The 24,894-nt window shown below is 51.3% G+C and overlaps 1 protein-coding gene and 1 long non-coding RNA gene across 13 annotated transcripts in view; one reads left to right on the plus strand and one right to left on the minus strand.

The window, feature by feature from the left end:
- Nucleotides 1-6,946: 6,946 nt before the first annotated feature.
- Nucleotides 6,947-14,965, minus strand: LOC140598278 (uncharacterized). 4 transcript variants are annotated; one of them, XR_012000545.1, is made up of 6 exons: nt 14,827-14,965; nt 9,691-9,828; nt 8,258-8,327; nt 7,694-7,802; nt 7,475-7,553; nt 6,947-7,097 (listed from the first exon to the last, which is right to left on the minus strand). It is a non-coding gene; the product is annotated as an uncharacterized lncRNA (long non-coding RNA). The 4 variants fall into 4 exon arrangements; XR_012000544.1 differs by lacking the exon at nt 7,694-7,802; XR_012000546.1 differs by lacking the exons at nt 7,475-7,553; nt 7,694-7,802.
- Nucleotides 10,721-24,894, plus strand: part of TECPR1 (tectonin beta-propeller repeat containing 1) — a 31,019-nt gene continuing 16,845 nt past the window's right edge. For 2 of the 9 annotated variants that reach the window (XR_012000539.1, XM_072753153.1), the window contains exons 1-7: nt 15,298-15,413; nt 19,668-19,941; nt 20,441-20,623; nt 20,889-21,011; nt 21,966-22,091; nt 23,799-23,973; nt 24,079-24,179. Coding sequence is in view for 6 of the 9 variants with exons in the window: in XM_072753153.1 (XP_072609254.1) it covers nt 19,717-19,941; nt 20,441-20,623; nt 20,889-21,011; nt 21,966-22,091; nt 23,799-23,973; nt 24,079-24,179 (933 nt within the window). In the remaining 3 variants the exon portion in view is untranslated. Of the gene's footprint in view, nt 10,803-15,296; nt 15,414-19,133; nt 19,942-20,440; nt 20,624-20,888; nt 21,012-21,965; nt 22,092-23,798; nt 23,974-24,078; nt 24,180-24,894 lie in introns of those variants that run through there. The other 7 variants (XR_012000540.1, XM_025986233.2, XM_072753151.1 and 4 more) reach the window with 6 other exon arrangements.

Below are 24,894 nucleotides of genomic sequence, written 5' to 3' on the forward strand. Positions count from 1 at the left end.
GAAACCAAGGTGAGCTTGTTACCATTTACCAGAGCACTGAATTCAGGGACACCTGGGCCTCTTTTGGTTGGGAGAAAGCAGATGACCATTCCCAAGCTGAGATGACAGGTCACTTGCTTAGGTCAGCAAGGGACCCCTGTGAGCTGCCCCAGCTGGGGATTTCTATAGCCCCTTGCAGGGCCTCCAAGGGTTCTGGCCTTCCTTCTCAGCCCTTATTCTGTTTGGCCAGCAACTCCCAGAACTCAGTTCTGCAAGCTGCAGAGTGAAGCAGAAGAAGAGGCTTTGACATGGTTTCATTAAGGAGCTTTGTGGGGCAGCCTGGGTGGCTCAGAGGTTTAGTGCCGCCTTCAGCCTAGGGCATGATCCTGGAGACCTGGGATCAAGTCCCACGTCAGGCTCCCTGCATGGAGCCTGCTTCTCCCTCTGCCTGTGTCTCTGCCTCTCTCTCTCTCTGTCTATGAATAAAAAATAAAAATAAACAAAATAAAAAGGAGCTTTGTGAAACTGATTGGCTTGGAGGGGTGAGCGGACGGGGGCCCCAAAAGAGGCCACCTCTGCTGAAAGGCCCCAACCCCCTGTCCTCTGGCCAGCCTGCCCACCCTGTCCAGTGGCCCCTACCTGCTGCTTGCACTGTTGTCATGGCTAACTTCAGTGAGCTGCCCCTGGGCCTGGGGAGGGAGCCTGAGGACCGAGCTGGGAATGGTCCCCTTATGCTCCAGCAGAAGACAGGCAGTGGCTGACATGAAGGCAAAGTGGAGAAGGCCCCAGGGGAGGAGCCATTGCGGGGCAGGGAGGCCCAGGAGGAACTAGGCAGGGGATAGAACACAGCCTCACAATCCTCCCCTGTTCCAAGATTCTCAAGTTCTGAGCATGGAGTCCAGCCACCAGGAAGAAGCTGGAGGCACCACCCATGAGACTCGGTCTTTGGCAGTTAAGACAAAGCCCTTTTAATAACACTGCTAACGCCATCCCTGGTCAAATCCATGACTTATGAGAGGTAGGAAGAGTAGGGTGAGCCAGGTAAGGACAAAATGTGACTGGCACCAAAGACAAAGGCTCGGTGCCAGGTTTCATCCTGCGTCCCAGGAAACTGTCAGTAGGGACAGGTGGAGCAAGGATTGTAGCCTTATCCATGAGGTGATGGCCCCCTCATCAGAGCAAGAACCCTTCACAACCATCATTCATTCATTTCTATGGGTTGTTGCCCTGACTTTTCTCGGTCAAGTTCCTTTTGGGGTTCCAACATAGACCTAAGAAGGGAAATGTACATTACACCTCTGCCAGGAGAGAGCGGGTGCCAGGAGCTGAGCATAAGACTGGTGGCAGGATCCAGAAAAGCAAGAGCTGTTGGGAGAAGCCCAGCAGGGCCCACTCTGTCCATGGTGGGTCCTGTTCATCTACCTGACTGCTGCAGGCCAAAAGTTGTCATGGGTGTGAAATGCAGACTGGATCCTCACTGCATCCCACATACTGCATCGCTGAGGAATCCGCTTTCCAATCTGAGCTCCTATCTGAAATTCACATCATTACAGTGAGAAAAACTGGATACTGCAGAACAACATGTGGTCTGTGGTGCTACCCATATGCAACCCTTAGTCTTCTAGTTTCAGAGAAGCCTCCTGCAGTGAAAATACATCCCCCTCCCATATGCCTGCACACAGGAGCCAGGATGCACAGGAGCCAGGACGTGTAGTCTCTCCTTTAAAAAAAAAAAAAAAAAACACATACACACACAACACAATAAAACAAAACCCAAACCTTATTTAGATGTAATTGTGAGGTCTTTCTTTTAGAGATGACACAACCTTCTTGTCCCTCTGTCACCGCCAAGCCTCCCGAGCATATCCAGGCTCTCTGGGCTCCTCCCATACCAAGCTGGGAAGAATCACCCTTCGGAGCTGCTGTGCTCTGCTCTCATTGCTCAAAAGAGTCAGCGGTCCTCCACTGCCTGCAGCACAAAATCCAAGCTCTTCAGTGTAGCATCTGAGAGCTACTGACCATGAGAAGCAGCTCCTACGCAGGTCAGCCCTTCCTCCTCCTCCCACATCACTCACTTGGCACGTTTTCCCAGGGAACCTGAGTTGACTGGTTTTGTTATTGTTTCTGACAGATCCTCCTTCCCAGACAGAGTCAACAGGCTCCAGGATGTCAGGCTGTCCAAATTCCAGACCTCCATTCCCTGGACCCACTAACCTGGAGCCCACCTAGGGCTGTTTCCTCACCTGTCAAATGGGGTCATAACTGTAGCAACCTCATCAGATTTTTGTGAGAGGTGATTGTGTGTGTGTGTGTGTGTGTGTGTGTGTGTGTGTGTGACACAGAGTGGGCATCCAGCATGGCACGTGGTCACTGTCTCCAAGCACTGGGTACTGCCCGGAACCTTGTACAGGAATCTGCATTGACATCAAGTAAGAAAGGACAGTCCTGTCCCCATACGTAACACAGGAAAGGGTTTCTAGTGGATCTGGTGATCCTTTCCTAGGAGTTAGATGCACATGTGATTTACTAGGCTTGACTTTTCCCCCTCGTGGACACTCTATGTTTTGTTGTGCAATTTGCTTTTTTTTTTTACTTGGAGATCTCTGCATCTCCATGGAGATGCCCAGGCCCTCTGTCCTCTTACTATAATAGAAGAGATGTCTCTGTTTGATGGAAGGCCAGGCCCCATGCTCAGATTTTGGAACCTAGATCTTTCCCTGGTTGACTATGTAGGTTCCTAACTGTCCCAGAGCATCAGGCATGAAGAGGACATCCACACTCCCTATACTTTTTTAATACTCAGTTTAAGCTCTTATGAATCAAATTTCACAAATCTTTCTTTTCACATCTAAAACACAGCTACAAATAACGTAATTCTCTTCAACAACTTAACCTGTTATAAATAGGGCATGGTTAGTTATTGCAAACACCTCAGCACAGAAAGTATGTATAATTTCTCACTAAATATCATCATCATTGGGTTGCCTGCGGGGGGGGGGGGGGGGCTCAGTCAGCTTTTGGCTCAGGTCATGATCTCAGCATCCTGGTATTGGTCCGCACATCGGGCTTCCTGCTCAGGAGGGCGTCTGCTTCTCCCTCTGCCTCTTCTTCTCCCCCTGCCTGTGCTCTCCCCCAAATAAAAAAATAAAATCTTTTTTTAAAATATTTTATTTATTTATTCATGAGAGACACAGAGAGGAAGAGAGAGAGGCAGAGACACAGGCAGAGGGAGAAGGAGGCTCCATGCAGGGAGCCTAATATGGGACTCGATCCTGGGTCTCCGGGATCACACCCTGGGCTGAAGGCAGCGCTAAACCACTGAGCTACCCAGGCTGCCCAAATAAATAAAATCTTAAAAAAATATAACTATCAACATCATCTTCATGATTCCCTTTACTTTTTTGAAAAAAGAGAGGGTTTTTTTTTTCTTTTTTTAAGATTTTGTTTATTTATTCATGAGAGACACAGAGAGAGAGAGGCAGGGACATAGGCAGAGGGAGAAGCAGGCTCCATGCAGGGAGCCCGATATGGGACTTGATCCCAGGATTCCAGGATCATGCCCTAAGCCGAAGATAGACACTTAACCGCTGAGCCATCCAGGTATCCCAATTTCCTTTACTTAAAAAAAAAAACAAAACAAAAACAAACAAACAAACAAAACAAAAAAAAACCTTGCTAGAGTTATGGCTATATTTATTTTGGTATTTTTCCAGGGTTAAAGGCCCCAAACAAAAAAGGGTACCATCTATAACTAGCCAAGTTAGGACATTTTGGTTACAGATGGATTCTTGGTGAGGGCTGGAGCTAGGCCATCAGACTAAATTTGCTTTTTAGAAATGTCATTTCCTGCATCAGTCAGATTTGTAAAACCCACACCCTTCACATAGATTTTAGTTCTTTGCAACCTTATGTCTTCCCTAAAATGATGCATCTTTTTCTTTTTTTTTTTTTTTTTAAGATTTTCCTTATTTATTCAAGAGAGACACAGAGAGGCAGAGACATAGGCACTGGGAGAAGCAGGCTCTCTGTGGAGAGCCTGATGCAGGACTTGATCCCAGGAACCCTAGGATCACAACCACAACCAAAGGCTCAACCTCTGAGCCACCCAGGTGCCCAACAATACATCTTTTAAAAAATATTTTATTTTTAAGTAATCTCTACATGCAACATGGGGCTCAGACTTACAACCCTAAGATCAAGAGTCACATGCTCAGGACACCTAGGGGGTGCAGCTGGTTAAGCATCTGACTCTTGGTTTCAGCTCAGGTCACGGTCTCAGGGTTGTGGGATCAAGCCCCGCGTTAGGCTCTATGCTCAGTGGGGAGTCTGCTTAGGATTCTCTCCCTCTCCTCACCCACCTCCCTACCCTCCCCCATCCCCTACCCTGTGCACATGCACTTTCTCTCTCCCTAAAAAAGTCACATGCTCTACTGGCTAAGCCAGCCAGGTGCCCCTATAACAATGCATTTTTAAAGTCTTGCTGAAGGGTGTTCCAAAACCCATCTTTGGGTTTTTTTTTTTTATATAATTGATTAACCTAGTCCTATCATTACAAAATTGTGACTTCATCTATTAGTATTATTAAAAATTTATGTTTGCCTTATTAGCGTTGCATTAAGATTAGCAAGATCTCTAGAAATTTTATTACCCAGAAATGAAGGACTGAATCTTCATGGTGATGTCTTCTCTTCAGGACACTTGGGTGATATATTACCGACCTGGGAATATGTAGTGAAGCCCGTTCCTTTTTTTTTTTTTTTTTTTTTTTTAAGATTTTATTTATTTATTCAAGAGACACACAAAGAGAGGGGCAGAGACATAGGCAGAGAGAGAGGCAGGCTCCTCAGGAGCCTGATGTGGCACTCAATTCTGGGATCTCGGGATCACGCCTGAGCTGAAGTCAGATGCTCGGCCAATGAGTCACCCAGGCGTCCTGAAGCCCGCTCCTTACCTGGCTTTTGTGTGTGAGCACTGCAACAGGCACCTGCCCATTTTTGTGAATAATCACCAGTCCAGGGGCACCTGGGTGGCTCAAATAGTTAAGCATCAGGAACCCCTGGTGGCTTAGCGGTTTAGTGCTGACTTTGGCCCAGAGCTTGATCCTGGAGACCCGGGATCGAGTCCCACTTTGGGCTCGCTGCATGGAGCCTGCTTCTCCCTCTGCCTGTGTCTCTGCCTCTCTCTGTCTCTTATGAATAAATAAATAAAATCTTTTAAAAAAATGGTTAAGCGTCTACCTTTGGCTCAGGTCATGATCCCAGAGTCCTGGGATCAAGCCCCATGTCAGGCTATCTGCTCAATGGGGAGCCTGCTTCTCCCACTCCCTCTGCCTGCCGGTCCCCATTTGTGCTGGGAAAATCAACACGTACACATATGTTAGAAATCTCCTACTGTATTCATTTTCTAGGCTACACGACAAAGTACCACAGATTGAGCAACTTAAAACAATTCATGAGCCCGTAGCCAACATGTGGCCAGGCTGTGTACCCACCTGGAAGCCCGAGCGGGGAAAGATTCACTGCTGGGCCTTTGGGCTGTTGGATGGACTCACTTCCCTAGCTTCTCACTGGCTGTTTCAGCCACCCTCAGATCCTAAAGGCTGCCAGAGGTCCCCTGCCCCGGGGCCATCCCCAGAGGCCATTGACAACATGGCTGTTTGCCTCTGCAAGGATGGCGGGAGTGAGTTTCTAGCCTCAGAAGAGACCAAGTCCCCCTTGAAAGGGCTGTTATCTAAGCCAAGCTCACCCAGGATCATCTCCCTTCCAATTAACTCAAAATCTATGGATTTCGAACCTTAATTACGTCTTGTATACTCCCAACATCTCTGCAGTATTCTACTAGCTAGAGGGGAGCCTCGGGCCAGCCCACATCACAGGAGGGGATGAGAGTGGGCAGAGATCACGGGGGCCACTTGGGGTCTGTCTCCACAGCCACTTACTGAAAGCAGTGGGCATTATGCAGATGTCTGACCCTCTGCACCTGCAGCCACGCTTGTGCAGCTTCATAGTAATGTGTCCCCTGGGGCTCCATGGGCCTGGCCCTGCAGGCTCTCTGAGCTCACTGTTACTTGCCTCACGTCTCCCCGGCCCCAGCCACACTGCCTCCCTGCGGGTCCTGGGCTGTTGCATCTGACATTCCCGGCTTGTGCTTCACTCACATCCTCGCCCCTTTATTCGCCACCCCCCCTCACAGAGCCCCATCAGGGAAACCCTAAAACTACGCAGAGAGGAAGTCAGTAGGGATGAGGAACGCAGGCTCTGGGGCCAATGCCTGAAGGCTGAATCCCAGCTGCCTCTAGGCAGCCAAGCCCCAGGGTCAGCCTTTGTCAAGTAAGGCCAACAGTCTGAGCCCTTGCGGCAGCGGTCTGGCTAATGCACCTGAGTGTCCAACCTCTCTTTTCCACTTGGGCTGAGAGTGGACCCTGGTGCGGTTTCAGGGTCAGCTTGCCTGCATTCCTGCCCATCCAGAGGCCCTGGTCAGGGATCCCACCCTGCTCTGGTCCCTTCCCTGGTCCTTTTTGGTTTCTGGAGAAATTTCCTTTATATATTTTTTCCCTCAATTTCATGTCCTTTGGATCAGGAGGCATATTGGCTACCTATAGAGGCCTCTCCATACCTCAATCAAGTTCATTCTGTCTCCCATTTCTCCAAATCACTTCCACTCCCTGCCCCACGTCCAACCACTCTCCAGCATTTACTGAGTACTCACAATGCCTAAAGCACTTTACCAGGCAGCAAATCAGCCTGTCAAACAACCCCGAAGTTCATGTTCCTTAAGCTTCCTTTAATTGGTGATCTTCACCATTTAGGGATAATGAGTGACAATAGCTACAAAATATAAATTGGGAAAAGATCATAGAACACTTCATCCTTAAAACATGCACTTGGAAATACAGTAGGAGACCAGAAAAAGGAATTCGGGAATTCTATAATAAGACCTTACATTAAAGGCAGCAGTAACATACAGCTGATGTTTGTTTTTTTAATTTAATTTGAGAGGGAGGGAGAGAATGCACAGTGTAGAGGGTGGGGGAGGAGCAGAGGGAGATGGACAAGCAGACTCTGCACTGAGCTGGGAGTCCAACCTGGGGCTTGATCCCACGACTCCGAAGTCAGGACCTGAGTGGAAACCAAGAGGCAGATACTCAACCAGCCAAGCCATGCAGGTGCCCCAAGCTGATGTTTTAAGAGATTAGACCACAGGCTCTTTAGAGCAGGAAACTGGGCTCTTTCTGTACCTGCACCCACACTGTCCTTGGCCTGCTGTTCAGTGGTTTGAAAGTAACTTAGGAATTGCTGTTGGGACAGGTTCTTGCGTGGGAGACCTCGGCAGGTTCCTGCCTACAGCCCCCAGGCCAGCACAGCTGGGTGAGTTTTGTTTTTTTTTTTTTTTTTTTTTAGGGTGAGCTTTCTGTTCACTTGGGATCTGACACCTGTGACTATACGAGGGGGTGAGGACACCACCACTGGTGACTGGTATTTGCCTCCCATCTCACCGTCAGGTCCAAAGCAACAGAGGGGACTGGAAATTCATGTTGTCCTGGGCACTGGTCCCAGCCTTGCCACTGCCTGCCTCTAAAGAGAAAATCACAATGACAATTTCTGATTGTTCTGTGTGAGAACTACCTCTGTTGCCTAGGAGATCTGGGAATCTTGGCAGGGACCCCAAGAGGTGAGATCCTTGCTCCCTCAAACCCCCAGTCCCAAGGACATACCAAAGGAACTGGATGTTGGCTAATGCATACTCGAGCCTGGAACTTTGGGTCTGCAGCAAGACAGAGGGAATGGGCAGAGGGCAGCAGCAGCAGCATCCAGGGTCTGGAACTGAGCGGAGGCCACGGCACTGGGGCTGTTACTATGGCAGGATGTGCATGGTGATTTGGGCTCTCAGGTACCCCTCTTCCTGCTGGTTTACTGAACCTGGTTTTCTAACCTGCTGTGGATTCTATGAGTTACACAAGACCCACTGCCATGGATTCCCTTCCACCTTTCAGTCTGCAACCCAGCCGTGTGGACACTGATAAATCACTTTATCTAGCTGCGCCTTTGAGCACTGTCAGATGGGGCTGGTAACAGCCACTGGGACTGGCCCAACACAGGCTGCACTCTTCTTTCCCAGGGGAAGCTCCCAGAAAAGATGTGGCTGACTTGGGCTCAACTTTTTGAGAATAAAAATGAAATGGATGTCAATTTGTAATATTCATTAACTTGGTTTTATGTGCAGATTTCAAATCAGAGATACACCCATGAAATGTTTAGAAAACGTTTTTCACTCTTACTTTTCTGAAAATGACTCAAACTTCTTTTTGTGTTGCTATCACCACGGTGTCCCCATCATGCCAATGCTCCCTGTGCCAACAAAACAGATTTCCAGGGCTCATCATCTTGTCTTTTTTCTGGATTGTTTGAGCTACAACATTTTTTAAAATCCTGTGTGATACTGTCACTAGTAAATTATCTCATTCATGTAGAACTAGGATAGTTGCTTTTACCATATGTCCTTAAAAAAAAAACACGCCTTTTTAAATTATAAAATATAATAGAGAAGACTGTCTGAGACATAAATGTTGTGAGTTATCATAAAGCAAAACTGACATAACCACTGCCCTGGTCAAGAACTAAAACACTGGCAGTGATCCCAAAGCCTCTGCACATCCCCTTGGTGCTCCAAAGGCATCCGCACCCTGGTTTTTATGGTAATGTTATGGTAACCACTTCCTTATCTTTATATTTTTACCAAAAATATACATCTGCAAACATTGTAATTCTTGCCTATTTTCGAACATCACATATAAAAGGGATCACATATACTCCTTTAGGCTAGCTTTTTTTACTCACCATATGTTCTAGATTCACCCCCATTTTTGCATCGAGTTGCATTTCATTTTTTGTTACTGATAATATCCCGCCGTATGACTAGATCACATTCATCTGTTCCACTGCTGATGGACCCTGGGGGCCGTTAGAAACAATGCTGCTGAGAATGTTCTCACATGTGCTCCCAAAGTGTGTACTGGTAAAGGCCCTGCTGACCACAGGATGGGCCTAGCTTCAGGTTCATTGGATAGTGTCAGACTGACTTCCCCAGGGGTAGCAGCAACTTACACTTCCACTTGGCCTAACCTATAGGCAACTCCTTGTGGGTTTAATTCCTATTCCCCTGCTTTCTAGCTAAAATTGAGCATTTTGTCAGGTCTATTAGCCATTTGTAGTTCCGCTTTCTTCTTAAGTGCCTGTTCAGGTCCTTTACCTTTTTCACAATTTAAATGTCTGGGGGCACCTCGGTGGCTCAGTGGTTGAGCTTCCACCTTTGGCTCAGGTGGTGATCCCAGGATGCTGGGATTAAGTCCCGCATTAGTCTCCCCGCAGGGAGCCCACTTCTCCCTCTGCTGAGTCTCTGCCTCTCTCTCAATGTGTTAAATAAATAAATAAATAAATAAATAAATAAATAAATAAAATCTTTAAAATTAAAAAATAAACCATTTAAATGTCTGTCTTTTTCTTACTGACTGGCAGTTCTTCCTATGTTCTGGATCCTAGCCCTTTGTTGGTTATGTGTATTGCAGATATTTTCTGTTCTGTGACTTGCCTTTTTACCCTTTTAATGGTGTCCTGATAAAGACCTGTTTTTGACTTTAAAGTAGTTGAATTTATAATCTTTTCTGTTATAGGTGGTGCTTTCTACGTCTCTTTTGTAGAAATACTTGCCTACCTCAATATTTTTAAGATATTTTCTTATATGGAGGCACCTGGGTGGCTCAGTCGGTGAAGTGACTCTTGATTTCAGCTCAGGTCTTCATCTAATGGTCACGAGTGAGCCCCACGTTGGGTTCCATGTTGGATGTGGAGCCTACGTTTAAAAAAAAGAGAGATCTTCTTATATTTCTTCAGGAAGTTTTGCTTTTCACATTTAAATCTGTAATTAGAGTAGCCATAAAGCTAGGTTTATAACTCCCGTCCTAGCATCTCTTTCAGTTAGCAATCCCTTTTACTCTTAAGAGCATCTGGAAATTTCCTTAGGCTTTTCTTCTTGGAATGAGTTAGCAACAGTTGATTCTAATCCTAGCCACCAGAGATTACTGGGTTTTGGAGAGGTACAGAGAAGCATACCAGAATGCCTCAGAAGAGCCAGCCTGGGCCTGGCTTTCATGCCTAGTGGTGGGGTGGCACCCATTCTTGGTGCTCTGCCTGCCTGGGAGAGCTGTGGTGAGCCCAGCAGAGCTGAGGCCAGGAACTCCCTTATCAGTCACCACCCAGGGCAGAGACTACCTGTGGCAACCATCAGCAGAGCTCCATTTCGGTGCTGGAAAGAGAGTTGATGGGATTTGAGATAGGAAGCATCACTCCAGAGTATGTTAATAATAAACTTCATTTGTGTAAATGATGGAAAAACACAATGAAGGACATTTTAGGTACCAGTGGCTTGTCTGACGAGTTATATTTCTGGAATCAGATATACAGTATGTTTCTTTTACATGCAAGTGAAAACATAGATTACGGTTTGGTTTTTCAACAGTCTGTGTGAATTTGCAGCTATTAGAAATTCCTGGGCACATGGTGAGGCTCAATCGGTGCAGCATGTGGATCTTGATCTTGGGGTTGTGAGTTCAAGCCCCACACTGGGGGCAGAGTTACTTAAAAATCTTTAAAAAAAAAAAAAAAAAAGAAGTTCTTCAAACTACTGTCAACCAGGAGCCATCATGTGGTCTGGTGCAGAGTGCTGCATACAGTAAGTGCAAAGTCCATCCTGTGTGAGAAGCCTCTGGTCCAGGAGAGTAACAGACCTGTATACCTACTGGTGTATAAATAATCAGGACTTTACAGGTATGAGTGCAAGCTTTATGTTGCTTCCTGGGGCGTCGTTTATGTTTCGTAAACTAACCTGGGTTTTGTCTACTACTGACCCTTGTACTTTACCAATGACCTTATCACTTTACCCTCCTCCACCTCTTATTAAACACCTTTATACACACAGCTCAAATACACCTCTATGGGTTATAGTACTCCCTGCCTTCTCGTGTAGTTCTCATGCCTTCTCCCTGATTGGACCTTTTCTGCTCCAGGTAAAAAGGTCTCTCAGCCAGTTTGAATCCCCAGCATTGCTAGCACTAACCTAATATGTAGGTTAGGCATAACTCCAAAGATGGCTGTTGAATGAACCCTTGCCTTGGCCATGTCTGTGGGAGTCTGGATAATCAGACAACGGAGATGGTGGCTAACACTCACTGTTTACTGCTGTTTTAGATTTTAGGTGTTGTAGGTTTCTTCATAGAAACAAAAACAGTTTTTCACTTTAAGGCATTGTTGCCTAGATGAATCAGGACATGCACGTGAACTTTGGAGTTGTCCTTTTCAACAGATGGTTTCAGCAAATTTTCCTCTGCCAGAGATTCAGTCGGGGGGGATGGGTAGAGTGGGTTGGGGAATGCCACATTCTTAACTGCTTCCTCTAGCACCTTAATAACTCTGTACAGTGTGGGTTAGTGGGAGTGAGGCACTACTGACGGAGCAGTGACAAGGGGTAGCTGAAGTCCCTGAGCAATGCTGCCCAGGGTCCCGCCTTACCAGTACCAGGCTCACAGGCAGACATCTGACTTGTGGGCTTTACAAAGGGAGGGATAGGGGCACCTTGGTGGCTCAGTGGTTGAGCATCTGTGTTTGTGTTTGGCTCAGGTCATGATCCCAGGGTCCTGGGATTGAGTCCCACATCGGGCTCCCTGCTCAGTGCAGAGTTTGCTTCTTCCTCTACCCCACTTCCCCTGCTGGTACTTTCTCTTTCAAATAAATAAATTAAATTTAAAAAAAAGAAAGTCACTCCCTCAAACTTATTGCAGTGTGGTCAGGGATATATATAGGAAAACAATAAGACATGATGTGGTGGGCACAGAATAAAGAACATACAAAATGAGGGCATAATAACCCATGTCTGGATCCCTGGGTGGCTCAGTGGTTTGGCCCCTGCCTTTGGCCTAGGGCATGATTCTGGGGTCCCAGGATCGAGTCCCATGTCAGGTTCCCTGCATGGAGCCTGCTTCTCCCTCTGCCTGTGTCTCTGCCTCTCTCTGTGTGTCTCTCATGAATAAATAAATAAATAAATAAATAAATAAATAAATAAGTAAAATTTTAAAAAATAATAACTTATTATTATATATATATACATATATATATATATATATATATATATTAGAGGAACACATGTCTGTGTTCCTCTGGATTTAGTGAGGCATGACCTATGATCTGAGACTTATGGCTGATGAGAATGGACAGCAGAAGGAGGATGCGTATGGCATGTGGTAACAGTGGGGGCTGCATAGGAGAAGTTTAGAGGTCCGATGGGGCGAGGGGCACAGCAGCAAATTCTGCCAAGGCTGGAGCCTAAAGATTCAGAGAAGTGCCACAAAATTGAGGCTACCATGGAAGGTAGAAATGGTGGGGAAGAGCCAGCGATTTGGAAAGCCTGAGCTCTCTCCTGTGGCTGATGGTCAAGTGTTGGGGAAATCAAGACTGTCCAGCATGTCTATCCAGCCATCCCTCCCTGACCCAAAAATGAGAGACAGATACAGTAATGTCCATCATCCTGAAAGCAGCCCTCTATCGATCATTTGGAATGCCTCTCAACCCAGTGTTGCTTCTGAAACTCTGAGACTTGACACAAATGGCCAAGAACCTCAAACTCAAATATGCAGAGACTATAATAACAACACTAGTAATATGTGAGCGCTTGTGAGTGCTTTACATGTACCTTCTCATTTCATCCTCCCTCCAGCCCAAAGACACGGATGGTGTTATTCCCATTTTACAGAGGAGGACACAGGCTCAGAGTTGTAGTAATTCATATTAAGTGATGGAGCTGGGTGGGATATGAACCTACTAGTGTCTGGCCCAGGAGAGAAGTGGGAAGGACGATAGACAGGACACAAGAAACAGAGGTTAAAATGAAAGAGCAGGGGCGCCTGGGTGGCTCAGTGGTTGAGTGTCTGCCTTTGGCTCAGGGCTGATCCCGGGGTCCTGGGATGGAGTCCTGTATCAGGCTCCTTACAGGGACCCTGCTTCTCCCTCTGCCTGTACCTCTCATGAACAGAATAAATAAAAGTCTTAAAAAAAATAAAATGAAAGAGCAGAAATAGGAAGGAGGACTCTCAGCTGTGGTGAGGGCAGATTTAAAATGCAGGCCTCCTGGCAATAAGTGAAGAGAGTCACCTCTGCATTGGCTGAAAGGACTGGGGGGAGAAGGGGTGCAGTGTTGGTGGCAGGGGGAGGAATCTTGGGTCCCCAGAAGTTCCACTGGGTGAGAGTCAGTTCAGGGAAACTGGAATGAATTGTGTCACAGCACAGGTGCTCTGCAGGGGCCCCGGGGCACTCCTAACTCAAGGCTTCTTTTAAAATGGAAACTGAGGCCAAGTAGAAGAAAAGGCTACAAAGTGTCACCGATGGAACAGAATAGAGGCCCCCTGATCACTAGATGACTACTGCTCTGCTGTCTGGCAGCTACTTGTCCTCCTGCCAACAGAGCCTCCTTTTCCTCAGAGGAACCACCCCCTTGTCTCACTGAGCCCTCCTGCCATGGGTCTTTGTGAGCTGGGGCCGCTATAACACAAATGTCACAGACTGGGGGTGCTCAAACCACAAACACTGAGCTCTTGCAGCTCTGAAGCTGGAAGTCCAAGATCCAGGCACCGGCAGGTCCCGTGTCCAGTGACAGCCTGCTTCCTGGCTGGAAGACAACCCCCCCCACCCCACCCCAACTGTATCCTGACAAGGGGAGGGGGTGTGGGCTCTTCTGCGTTTCTTATAAGGGCGCTACCTTCTTTTTTTTTTTTTTTTTTAAAGATTGTATTTATTCATGAGAGACACAGAGAGAGAGAGGCAGAGACACAGGCAGAGGGAGAAGCAGGCTCCATGCAGGCAGCCCATCGTGGGACTGGATCCTGGGTCTCCAGGATCACGCCCTGGGCTGAAGGCGGCGCTAAACCGCTGAGCCACCTGGGCTGCCCCAAGGGTGCTAGCTTCTTAGGGGGGCTCCACCTCTGTGACCCAAAAACCCGCCACCAGGGCCTCATCACCAAACACCACCCCACTGGGGATTAAGGTTTCAATGTATGAATACTAGGGGGACACAAACATACAGTGTACAATAACCCACATCTCCAGACGAAGTCAGTTCACAAAAGCTATGCTGAAGGTTACACACAAGACCACAAAACTGTCCAGGATGAAGCAGAGGCTTTTCTGCCTCTCCTCCCACTGCTAGCGTTAGCCTATACCGGGCTTCCCACAACACAGCTGGTCTGCAGCCTCAGAAAGGAGCAGGGGCGAGAACCAGAGCAGAGAGGCAAACTGGGTCCCAGCCACAGAGTTTCCCCCTCTATGTCAGGCTGTATCTGGCCTGCCAACAGTCACATCTGTTTTTTGTTTGTTTGTTTGTTTGTTTGTTTGTTTTTTAATCTCCATGCTCACTGTGGGGGTAGCTCCCGGGGTTGTCGACTGGGTGGAATGAGGTGCAGGAGCCTCACCTGCATCTGGGCCTGGCAACCAGAGAGCACTCTCATCTGAGCTAGCACTAGGCGCTAGGTTGGCCGCCTCCCATTACGTTTTCTGTCCGTGGCAACACGAGTCTGAACAAAACAGTGGCCTGTTATTGCCACAGCCCCATGCTGTCCCCGCAGAATCACAGGTTTGGAGGATTTCTCCTGAGAAGGATAAAGCCTTGAGTTTGCGTGCTCAAAGGCGACATTCAGTTAGAGGGGGAACCACCCAGGCATCTGCGGCCTCCAGCTCTCCTCCTCCCGCCTCGGGTCGCCACGGTGCTGCCCTCCAGGGCCTCCCGGCCGCCCCCTCCTCTCCTTACGTGCTGAGAACACCCGGCTCCGGGCAGGTCCAGGGGGGACGGCGGGCCGGGTCCGGGGGGACGGGTCCTGGGGGGCGGGTCCCGGGGGGACAGGTCCTGGTAGGAGGGTCCGGGGGGACGGGTCCTGGCAGGCGGGTCCTGGGGTCGGCGGGCCGGGTCTTGGCGGGCCGGGTCCTGGGAGGAGGGTCCTGAGGGGTCGGAGGGCTGGGGCCTGAGGGGAGGACAACGGGCCGGGCGGGGGGGGTGCCGGCAGGGGGCTCTCGGGGACGACGGGGGCGTCGGTGGTCTGCAGGCCCGCCCGGCTCCCGGGAGCGCGCGGAACCCTCGCCGCGCCAGACGGCCGCGGCACTTGCCCCCGCGACCCCGGAAGTGGGTGGGCGCGCGACCCCCAGGCGGGCCGGTGATGCGGGGCGCCGCAGCCAATCGCGCGCGCCCGGCCTTGCGTCACGACGAGGCCGGCCAATGGGCGCGGGCCTGGCCGCCGCTTCCTGCCGGCCCGCTAGCCCCGGCCGCCGGGGGAGGGCCGGCCGCTCGCCCCGCCGCCGAGGCACGATCGCCGCGACCCCGCCCGCCGGGCGCCAGCCCAGGTGAGTGCGGCGGCGGGCCCGGGCAGTGGGAGGGGCGCCGCAGTCCCTCCGGGCGGGTGGGGGCGGCGGAGGGCAGGGGCGCCCCCTCTTCCCGCCGCTGCGCCGGTGGGAGAGGCTGTGCGGGCGCCGGCTCGGTTCCGCTGAGCGCGCGGTGACGCCCCCGCCCCAGCCTTCGCGCCGGAGGGACCCGGGAAGCGGGTTGCTGGCGCCTGCGGGTTTAGAGGAGCGAGCTGCGCGGAGCCCGTTTGTCCCTCCCCTAGGCAGCGGTAGGAGCGGATCTGCCAGTCGTGGGATTAGCGCGGGCAGATGGTGAGGGCGGGGCGCTCCGGCTGTGCCTCTGGTGGCCGGGCGGGGGGCCCACCTGTCGCCCAAGCGCGCGAGGCCGGAATGAGACCAGGCCGACCTGCCCGCTGTGATGCGGGGATGTGAAGAGTAGGGATGCGGTAGGGTTCACCCCAAACTGCCGGCTCAGGGCACCTCCTGCCCAGTGCGGCCAGCGGATCCTGCTTCAGGAAGGACTCAGCTACCGGACGTGTCCTGCTATTTTCTCCCGCGTCTCTGGACCCTGCTTTCCGACAGCCCCCGAAAGTGGCAGGCAGTAAGCAGCCATCAGAAATCAGGGCTCTTCCTGTTTGCACAGGGAGTGGGAGTGACGAGGTCTACTAGAAAAACAAACCAGCTGGAGACCTTTCAGGAAGGAGCCCTAAGGCAGACGCAGGGAAATAGATGCTTCAGGAGCTCGCTCGGTACCTTGTGTCCCTCCCTCCACCATGCCCTGGCCCTACCCCCGCCCCTCCCATCACTTCACCTTCCTTTGAGGACCTTTTGGTCTCTGAAGGGATCTATTAGTAAACCCCTGCAGAAGGGCAGATGGCTCTGAGGGCGGTGAGCAAGTCTTCTTTGTAGATTGACCAAAGGTCCAACTGGAATTCATTGTACAAAAGTTCTTGGTGAATCCGAGGTTTCTTTCTTGGAAACTGTCCTCTCTAGCCTTACAAAACAAAGAAATCCCAGAATCACAGAACCATGGGACTCAATGCTCAAACCTCCCTTTCAAGAGTTTCAAGAGTCCCCTGACCCAGTGTCCCTGGATTGGCTATCTGGTCACCTCACAGCCAGGAAGTGGCATATGATGAGCTGGGGTGGCATCCTGGTAAGAGCAGAAAGAGGGTGAGGCTGGCCAAGGATGTTCACCCCTGTCATCTTTAGCTAGGAAGCTATGGTGCCTCCGTGTCCACTCTGGAGGGAGTTTGCAAACATAACCCCCCATCCTGTCCTTTCTCTGCAGTAGAGTCTTTTGTTAGCTGCCTGGAAGGTTAAATTATGTCTATATGGAAATTAGTGCTTAGTCATCTTTCTGAAAGGAAGTGTATTAAATACAAGTGAAAGTCACTATTCATTGAGCTAAACCTACAGATAGCCTGACTTTGCTGGTTTCTTGTACTGTGAACCGTGACCCGAGAGATAGCTTTAAAGAGTAGATTTATAGTCATATAACATTATAGGAGCCAAAATTCTCTTCACCCCCAAAATTCTTACTTTCCCCCCAACAATTTATGATGAAGATATTCAAACACACAGCCAAGTTTAAAGAATTAACACCTACACCTACCACCTAAATTCTACTGTTGATCTTTTACTCTTCTTGTTTTATCACATATGTATCCACCTGTCTTGACCTTTTTTTTTTTTTTAAAGATTTTATTTATTTATTCATGAGAAACACAGAGAGAGGCAGAGACACAGGCAGAGGGAGAAGCAGGCTCCATGCAGGGAGCTCAATGTGAGACTCAATCCCAGAACCCCAGGATTATGACCTGAGCCCAAGGCAGACGCTCAACCACTGAGCCACCCAAGTGCCCCTTGATCTTCCTTTAAACCTTAAGTCATTGCTGACATTTGGCTTCCGTGGAACAGGATTTCCATCTTAGCCCAGGGAGTTGGCCATGCAGTGGATGTAGGTGGCCGTGATTCTCCATAAACTTTGGGTGAACACCCACTATGTGCAGAGCACTGTTAGGTGCCAAGGAAGCGAAGAAGCTGAAGACTCAGGCTGAAGAGGAAGGGATTTCATATTTCCTGTTTCTAAGTTAGGAGATAACCAGTAGGTTTTTTTTGTTTTTGTTTTTTTAAGATTTTATTTATTTATTCCTGAGACACACACACACACAGAGGCAAAGACACAGGCAGAGGGAGAAGCACGCTCCATGCAGGGAGCCCGATGTGGGACTTGATCCTCCATCTCCATGATCATGCCCTGGGCTGAAGGCAGGCGCTTAACGGCTGAGCCACCCAGGCGTCCCTGTTATATATTTTTAATTAGGATTCTCAAAAGACCTTTTCTTTCTTCAGTCGTTCAACCTGATGCTAGGAAAAACACCAGCAATTTTTTCAAGATCTTCTTTCTCTAGAACAAGAATTGTATAGATTGTATCCTCTGAGGATGTCTTTTTTTTTTTTTTTTTTTTTTAATTTATGATAGTCACACAGAGAGAGAGAGAGAGAGGCAGAGACACAGGCAGAGGGAGAAGCAGGCTCCATGCAGGGAGCCCAATGTGGGACTCGATCCCGGGTCTCCAGGATCACACCCTGGGCTGAAGGCAGCGCTAAACCGCTGCGCCACCTGGGCTGCCTGATAACCAGTAGTTTTAACATAGGTGCCAAATAATAAAACGACACCAGTAATGCTTACTGAGTTTTTGCTGCGTACCTCAAGTACAGAGGCTCTGTACCTGTATTATCTCACTTCATTCTTACAAGGACTTTGTAGGACTTTGTAAGTAGGTCGGTGTTCCTTTCTGCCTTTCACAATTTAAGAAATCAAGGCACAGAGAGGTTAGCTGGCTCTGGATGGTGCCAGAAAGGGATGGAGCCAAGACCCAGATTCCAACAGTCTGGGTCCAGGGTGGCTCTGGGCACTCTTAGCCACAGTGTAGATGCCAGAGGGGGAATAGTGGGCCCACAGGCTTGGCCAGGCATCTTCCACCTGGATGCAGATACGCTCCAGAAAGCTGGTGTTGTGACTTCCCATGTGTTTGACCCAGCCTTGGTGCCAGCGTGGAGAGGTCAGGGTTCTGGGAGGTCTCCCAAAGCAGGGCTCCTGTTCCTTCTGTTTGTCTTCCTTCTCATCCCTTGGTTACTTCCTTCCTAGCCTGCACTCTGTTTGGTATTTGTGAGACATGCTTTGTACCAGAAGAGCTTCTGTGCCTGTAGCAGACGTTCCCATTCTCAGACACTTAGCACCCGTCATCCCCTCCCAAGCGCCCACAGCATCGGGTGTACTGCCGGTGTGGAACAGCCTGGCCCAGCAGCAGCCTCGAGGCGCCTGGCCTGCCGGCTGTCTCCTAGTGGCTCTGCCCCCCTACTGGCTCTGGGGCAGTGTCAGGCTGAGCTTCTCGCTGCCCCCACCCCCAGGCTGCTGTCCTCCAGCTGGGGAGGTTCTGGCCTTCTGGCCCTGAGGTGGTAGGAGGCTTGACCCTTCTCTAAGCCAGTCTCCAGGAATTAGGCCCCAGGGAGCACCAGCACAGTCAGCCCTGGAAGTGTGGGGGTGGCCAGTCCTAGAATTTACCGGCCGCTGCCCACCTGCTGCAGAGTGGAGAGGGAGAGGACCGCAAAAGGAGTTGGAGTGGGGGATGGCAGATGGGGAGGGGTCCGGGAGGAGAGGGTGGTAGTCACACACCAGGACGCCAAGGACAGGACCCTCACGTCTCCGCCACATAGCTGCAGGGCTCCCACAGGACCAGACACAGCTCTGGCCAGGGTGCCAGATCCCTGAGGACGCCTTCACCAGAACCCGCATGGATGAGAAGACCTGCCCACCGTTGGGGCAGAGGCCTCCCAGAGAGGCAGCGATGGGCATAGGCTTTAACAAACTTTGGGACTTTTCATGAATTCTTTCTTTTTGTTTTGTTTAAAATTATAAATTTATTTATTCATGAGAGACACAGAGAGAGAGGCAGAGACATAGGAAGAGGGAAAGCAGGTGCCCTGCGGGGAGCCTGATGTGGGACTCAATCCCAGGACCCTGGGATCACGACCTGAGCCAGAGGCAAACGCTCAACTACTGAGCCACCCAGGTGCCCCTCATTTATTCTCTTCATGAGAAAGAGCGAGGCTGTGACCAAGATAATAATATTCATTAAATTGGGGGAGGTAAACACTTGGATGTTGCAATGTCCCCTCCATACATTTTTGCATTTGGAAGCACTGCCCTAGACGCTGGCGGCGGACATTGACCTGGCCTCCTGCCGCCAGCCCTCCTCCCGCAGCCACCACCACTACCATCACCACCACCACCGCCACCATGCCCAACTCCGTGCTGTGGGCGGTGGACCTCTTCGGGAAGGTGTACACGTTGTCCACGGCGGGTCAGTACTGGGAGCTGTGCAAGGACAACCGGCTGGAGTTCAAAAGGGTCAGTGCAGCCATGCAGTGCTGCTGGGGCATCGCCTGTGACAACCAGGTCTACGTTTACGTGTGTGCCAGCGACGTCCCCATCCGCCGCCGGGAGGAAGCCTATGAGAACCAGGTGGGGCCACCGAGTGGGGGCTGGTGTCCTGGGAAGTCAGGTCCCCCCCCATCCCCACCCCGCCAGATCATGGCCGAGTCCCATGTCAGTTTCCTCCATTCTGCTTCTGGTTCGAGTCACCACGTGGTCAGGGTCTTGGGGGTCAGAGTCCCCATTGTGTCTTTATAAAGGCAAGCTGGCCAGGTCTGTGTGAGGGTGGGCTCCAGCTCCATGGGTGTCCAAGAGCCTAGGACCGAGCGGTGACCTCTCCTGTCACCCCTCAGGGCTCTGTGTCCTGTGGCCAGTTCTCTGTCCTTTGGGGCCATGCTGGCATAGTGACTCTGGGTGACCAGCCATGGGTGGCTCTGGTCCCTGAGTTCCAGGCAGGCCCTCTGCTCACTTTCCATCCCCGAGATCAGCAGGAAGGCCCTAGTGGTGGGGTTCCACTCACCCCCGAGAGGCCCCTACCGCCCTAGGCCAACTGTGGACCTAAGGCCTGTCTCTGCCTCCCGGCCCTCAGCGCTGGAACCCCGTGGGTGGCTTCTGTGAGAAGCTCCTGCCAAGTGACCGCTGGCAGTGGAGCGATGTGAGTGGGCTCCAGCAACGGCCGCTGGATGGGGTGGCACTGCCCTCACCGCACTGGGAGTGGGAGTCGGACTGGTATGTGGATGAGAACTTTGGAGGGGAACCCACCGAGAAAGGGGTAGGTAAATTCAGCTCCCACTGTGGCTCCTGTGTGGGCAAGGAGTGCTTTGGGCTGGATCCGTACCCCCGCTGCCATCTCCCATGCCCCCTGTCCAGCCTCAGCCATTGCCCTGCATGCTCCCGACCTTTGCTCGGGATGGGTGGCCTTTGGGGCTTTGGGTACCACCACTGCCTCCCTCCCCCTCTTCCTCCCTGCTCTCTGCCTGTCTCCAGTCGGTCCTTCCCTAGGAGCCTGACAGAGCCCCCCCTGCTTGGTATTTCAGGGGTGGACGTATGCTATCGACTTCCCTGCCACCTACACCAGAGACAAGAAGTGGAATTCTTGCGTGCGGCGTCGGAGGTGGATCCGGTACAGGAGATACAAGTCTCGGGACACCTGGGCCAAGGTCTGCACCTGAGTGTGGCCTGGGGGTGGAACAGCAGTCCCACTGTTGAGATAATCGCAGGGACCTTCCTGCCCGCCCAGCCTACCTCTGCACTGGAGGATACCAGGCCCACCTTGGTACCTAGCCTTTGACCTGTATCCTGTCCCAAGAACACTATGGTCCTGTGTGTTCCTTTGCATGGGAGCTGGCTATACAGGAAGCCAGACTAGACTGTGGCCCAGGACAGCATAGAACTTGACCTGACCCTGGTCTCCAGGGTGTTCTGTCCCAGCCTGAGGCCCCATCTGTGCACTTCCTCCCTCAACCCCCACAATGACTCTCATATTATTCCCATGATCCCCCCAAAACCTTGCAAACTTAGGGCCGTGAGGCCTGGACTAGGATCCTGTGTGGCCTTGCAGGAGAGGAAGGCCTTGGACCTTCCTCTGGAGGGTTCAAGTCTGGTGGGGCCGCTAGTCCAGCCTGCCAGGCCTTTGCACTGGAAGCAGCCCACAGAGCAGGGTAACAGCCAGCATCATGAAGGGCTTACCCCACTGGACCAGGTCCTGGGATCAGCCCCCATCTAGGTGAGGGGATGGAGCCACAGTGATCAGGCTGCTAAAAGGCACAGAGCCAAGGCCTTGCGTGTGCATCTGTCTTCTGTGCTGGAGCAGCCGGACCCCTCGGATTACAACCCTGGCCTGGTGGCCGATGGAGGGAGGACAGGACCGAGGGGACCCAGGGCTAGGAGCTCTCTGTCCTAATGCTGCCTTCTCTCTGAAGTTTGGTAATTGTGGGCTGAACTGGAGGATAGGAGTGTGCCTCCCCCTGGGGGTGGGATGGGGGTGGGAGGGAGGGAGCTTTGGGGAGGAGGGTGTGTACCACTCAGGTGTCCACCGGGAGGGGAACAGTGCCACCTACCGGCCAGGTGTCCACAGGCACTGACTGCCCCTGCGACATACCTCCTTGTTTCAGATCCCTTCGAAGGATGACCCCAAGCAACTGCCCGACCCCTTCAATGACCTCTCTGTGGGGGGGTGGGAAATCACAGACGAGCCCGTGGGCCGCCTGTCCGTGTGGGCTGTGTCTCTGCAGGGCAAGGTAAGGTCTGCGTCCCCCTGTGCCTAGGATGGGAGGTGGCTGAGGGAGGCTGGCTACAGGCAGGAGCAGGGCAAGAGAGAAACTGGCCTTCCCATGTCCTACCAGAGGTGGAAGAGGGGTGGCATGTTACTGGGGTCCCCCAGAAGCCTCTGACATCCTACCCCATGCCTGGTCCTGGCCTGTCCCTTCTCTGAATCCCCAGAGCATTGATCAGTGCCCTTCCTGAGCTCAGATGCCATCAATATTGTTTCCTCAGATTCTGAGCTCCCTGCCTATTCCTTTCTGCTGGTTCCCACACAGCAGTCTGCAATAGTTTTGTGGATGGGGGATGGATGTATATATGGATAGGTGAATGGATAGGTGGAGAGATGGGTGATGGATAGGTAGGTGGGTGGGTGGGTGGATACATGTATGGATGTGTGAGAGATGGGTGATGGGTGAGTGGGTGGGTGATAGGTAGGCGGATGGGTGTGTGTGTGTGTAGGCGGATGGATATTTAGAGAGGAGAAGAGATTCTTCTCTCAGGGAGTTTATGAACAAAGGCGTAAAGCCAGCCCCTGTTGGCAGGAGCAACATGGGTGGTCCAGCTGGCAGGCAAGTCAACACTTTAACTGTGGTTTTAGAGCAGACTTGATCTAGTGAGTATTCTTTATCACCAATTCACCAAAATTCTCTGATTGGCTTCGGAATAGACACAGTAGGCTTCGATCAGGCTTACCTCTGGGGTTCTGGGGTTCTCTGGGCCTAGGTCAACCCATAGTTGTCGGTTTTCTCTGAGCCATGCTGAAGGATGGTGGGGAGCTGGCCTGGGGCAGAGCCCCCACTGTGGGGCCTGTGCCCACCTGGATACAAAGAGAGGAGAGAACAGGGTGTGAAAGCAGTGTCTGTGGTCACCATGCACCGGTTGTTAGCCAGGGCTGCCCCACGCCAGCCACTCTTGTGGGCCATTAAAGGTATGACTAGGACCCTGGCTCCAGGAGGAGCTAGAGAGAGGACTACCCAAAGCACCAGGTGGCAGAAGGGAGGCTGCCTAGTCCTGGTTCTGTAGTGTGGAGTGTAAAGGTGAGGTGAAAGGTTAAGAAGCTAAGGGTCCCCACTGTGAAGATAGGCTGAGAGGGGGTCCCCAGCCCTCCTGCACCACGCAGTGAAGTGTAACCCCCTCCAGATGACAAGAGCCAGTTTGGACCATGTGGGCAGGTGGCTCGGTCTTAAATATTTTGTTATGTTCCTTGTTTTCAGGTTAAGGGGAAAAAGAAGTGGATGTTTTAGACACTTTGAAAGAGGTTTGGGGGCTTTCCCGTTTAACCACAAAGAACCCCACTTTCCGTAGAGATGGTGTACTGAGAGTACGTAGCCACTAGGGGGCACAGGACACCCAGGCTGGGGCCAGAGGTCTCCCTGGGCCCTAGGTGAGTGGGGAAGGGGTTCCTTCCAGGCAGATGATCCAGAGGTCCATCTCCCAGGATGGCTGAAATCCAGGGTCGCATTTTTTAGCAGGATTGGGGGGCCTCTAAGCTGAGGCATGAGGATCCCGATGGCAGTGAGGGTAGGGAGAACAAGTCTGAACACTCAGGGCCCCCCTGGCCCCGGAGACTCTACGGCTGGCTCATGTGTACGCTAACGCAAACGTAGCCAGCCTCAGGCAGCCTGACCCGGAGCCCTGACCAGACCCCGTCTGACCCTGCCATGGGTTTCTCCGCCACCCAGGTGTGGTACAGAGAGGACGTCAGCCACCCCAACCCCGAAGGCTCATCGTGGTCTCTCATGGACACCCCAGGGGAGGCGGTGCAGATCAGCTGTGGGCCCCACGACCTCCTGTGGGTCACGCTCTGGGAGGGGCAGGCCTTGGTCCGGGAAGGAATCAACAGGAACAATCCCAAAGGTGGGCAGCCCTATGCCCCATGCAGGGAGACGCGGGGGACGCCCAGCTTCTCCCTGGTGCTCTCACTGATGAGGGCCACCTGCTCTTTATTCTGGGGCCGGGTAGGAAGTTCCTGGTCCATAGTGGAGCCTCCCGCCTCTGAAAATGGGATCATGCACGTCTCTGTGGGAGTTGGCGTGGTCTGGGCCATCACCAAGGATCGGAAAGTAAGATGGGGTCACTGGGGGCTGGGGCCAAAGGCTTTTGTTTATTTCTTTTTCTTTGAAGGAGTCACTGGCCCATATGGGAATCAGACTGAGGGCTCAATGTTGAGGGCTGTGTGGTTTTTTTGTTCTTGCAAGTGTGGTCTAAACCCTTTGAAATAAATCCAACCAGGCACATGCACTTTCTGGGGCTTGAAGGGCTTGGTGATCTCCATGATATGCCCGTTCTCTGTACCAAGTGCAGGACAATCGTCCTTATCACTCAGAAGGCCATAACATTTTAAATAGTTGCCAATTTTCTGAAACCCTCAGCTAACTGAATGTGTCCCTTGACTCCTATCCAGTGCTTTCCATTTTTACATCATGAGAGGTAAGTCCAATAAAATAAGCAGATTTGGGGTTGCTTCCATGCTCTTTCTAACCGCACCTCAGGAGCATCCTGTAGCAACCCAGGGATGATGAATCCCCCACACATCTGAGTCTGTGTCCATGCATAAGTCTCTGAGCCCAAAATTCAGGTCACCTGAAGCATCTGCCTCCCATAATTCCTCAGTCCCTCTCAGAACAGTGCATTAAATGAGCAGAGCATTTTATTTATAGGAGCAATGTGCTCGGTCTTCAGACATATTTGTGCAAACTTTCTTTGGGTCGAGGAGACAGTTTAGGCATTCTAGCAATTGTTATAAAAGAGATTTGAGAGTTTCTCACTAGTCACCTC

The sequence above is a fragment of the Vulpes vulpes genome, chromosome 3, assembly GCF_048418805.1.
Source record: "Vulpes vulpes isolate BD-2025 chromosome 3, VulVul3, whole genome shotgun sequence".
In the NCBI taxonomy this organism is placed as follows: domain Eukaryota; kingdom Metazoa; phylum Chordata; class Mammalia; order Carnivora; family Canidae; genus Vulpes; species Vulpes vulpes.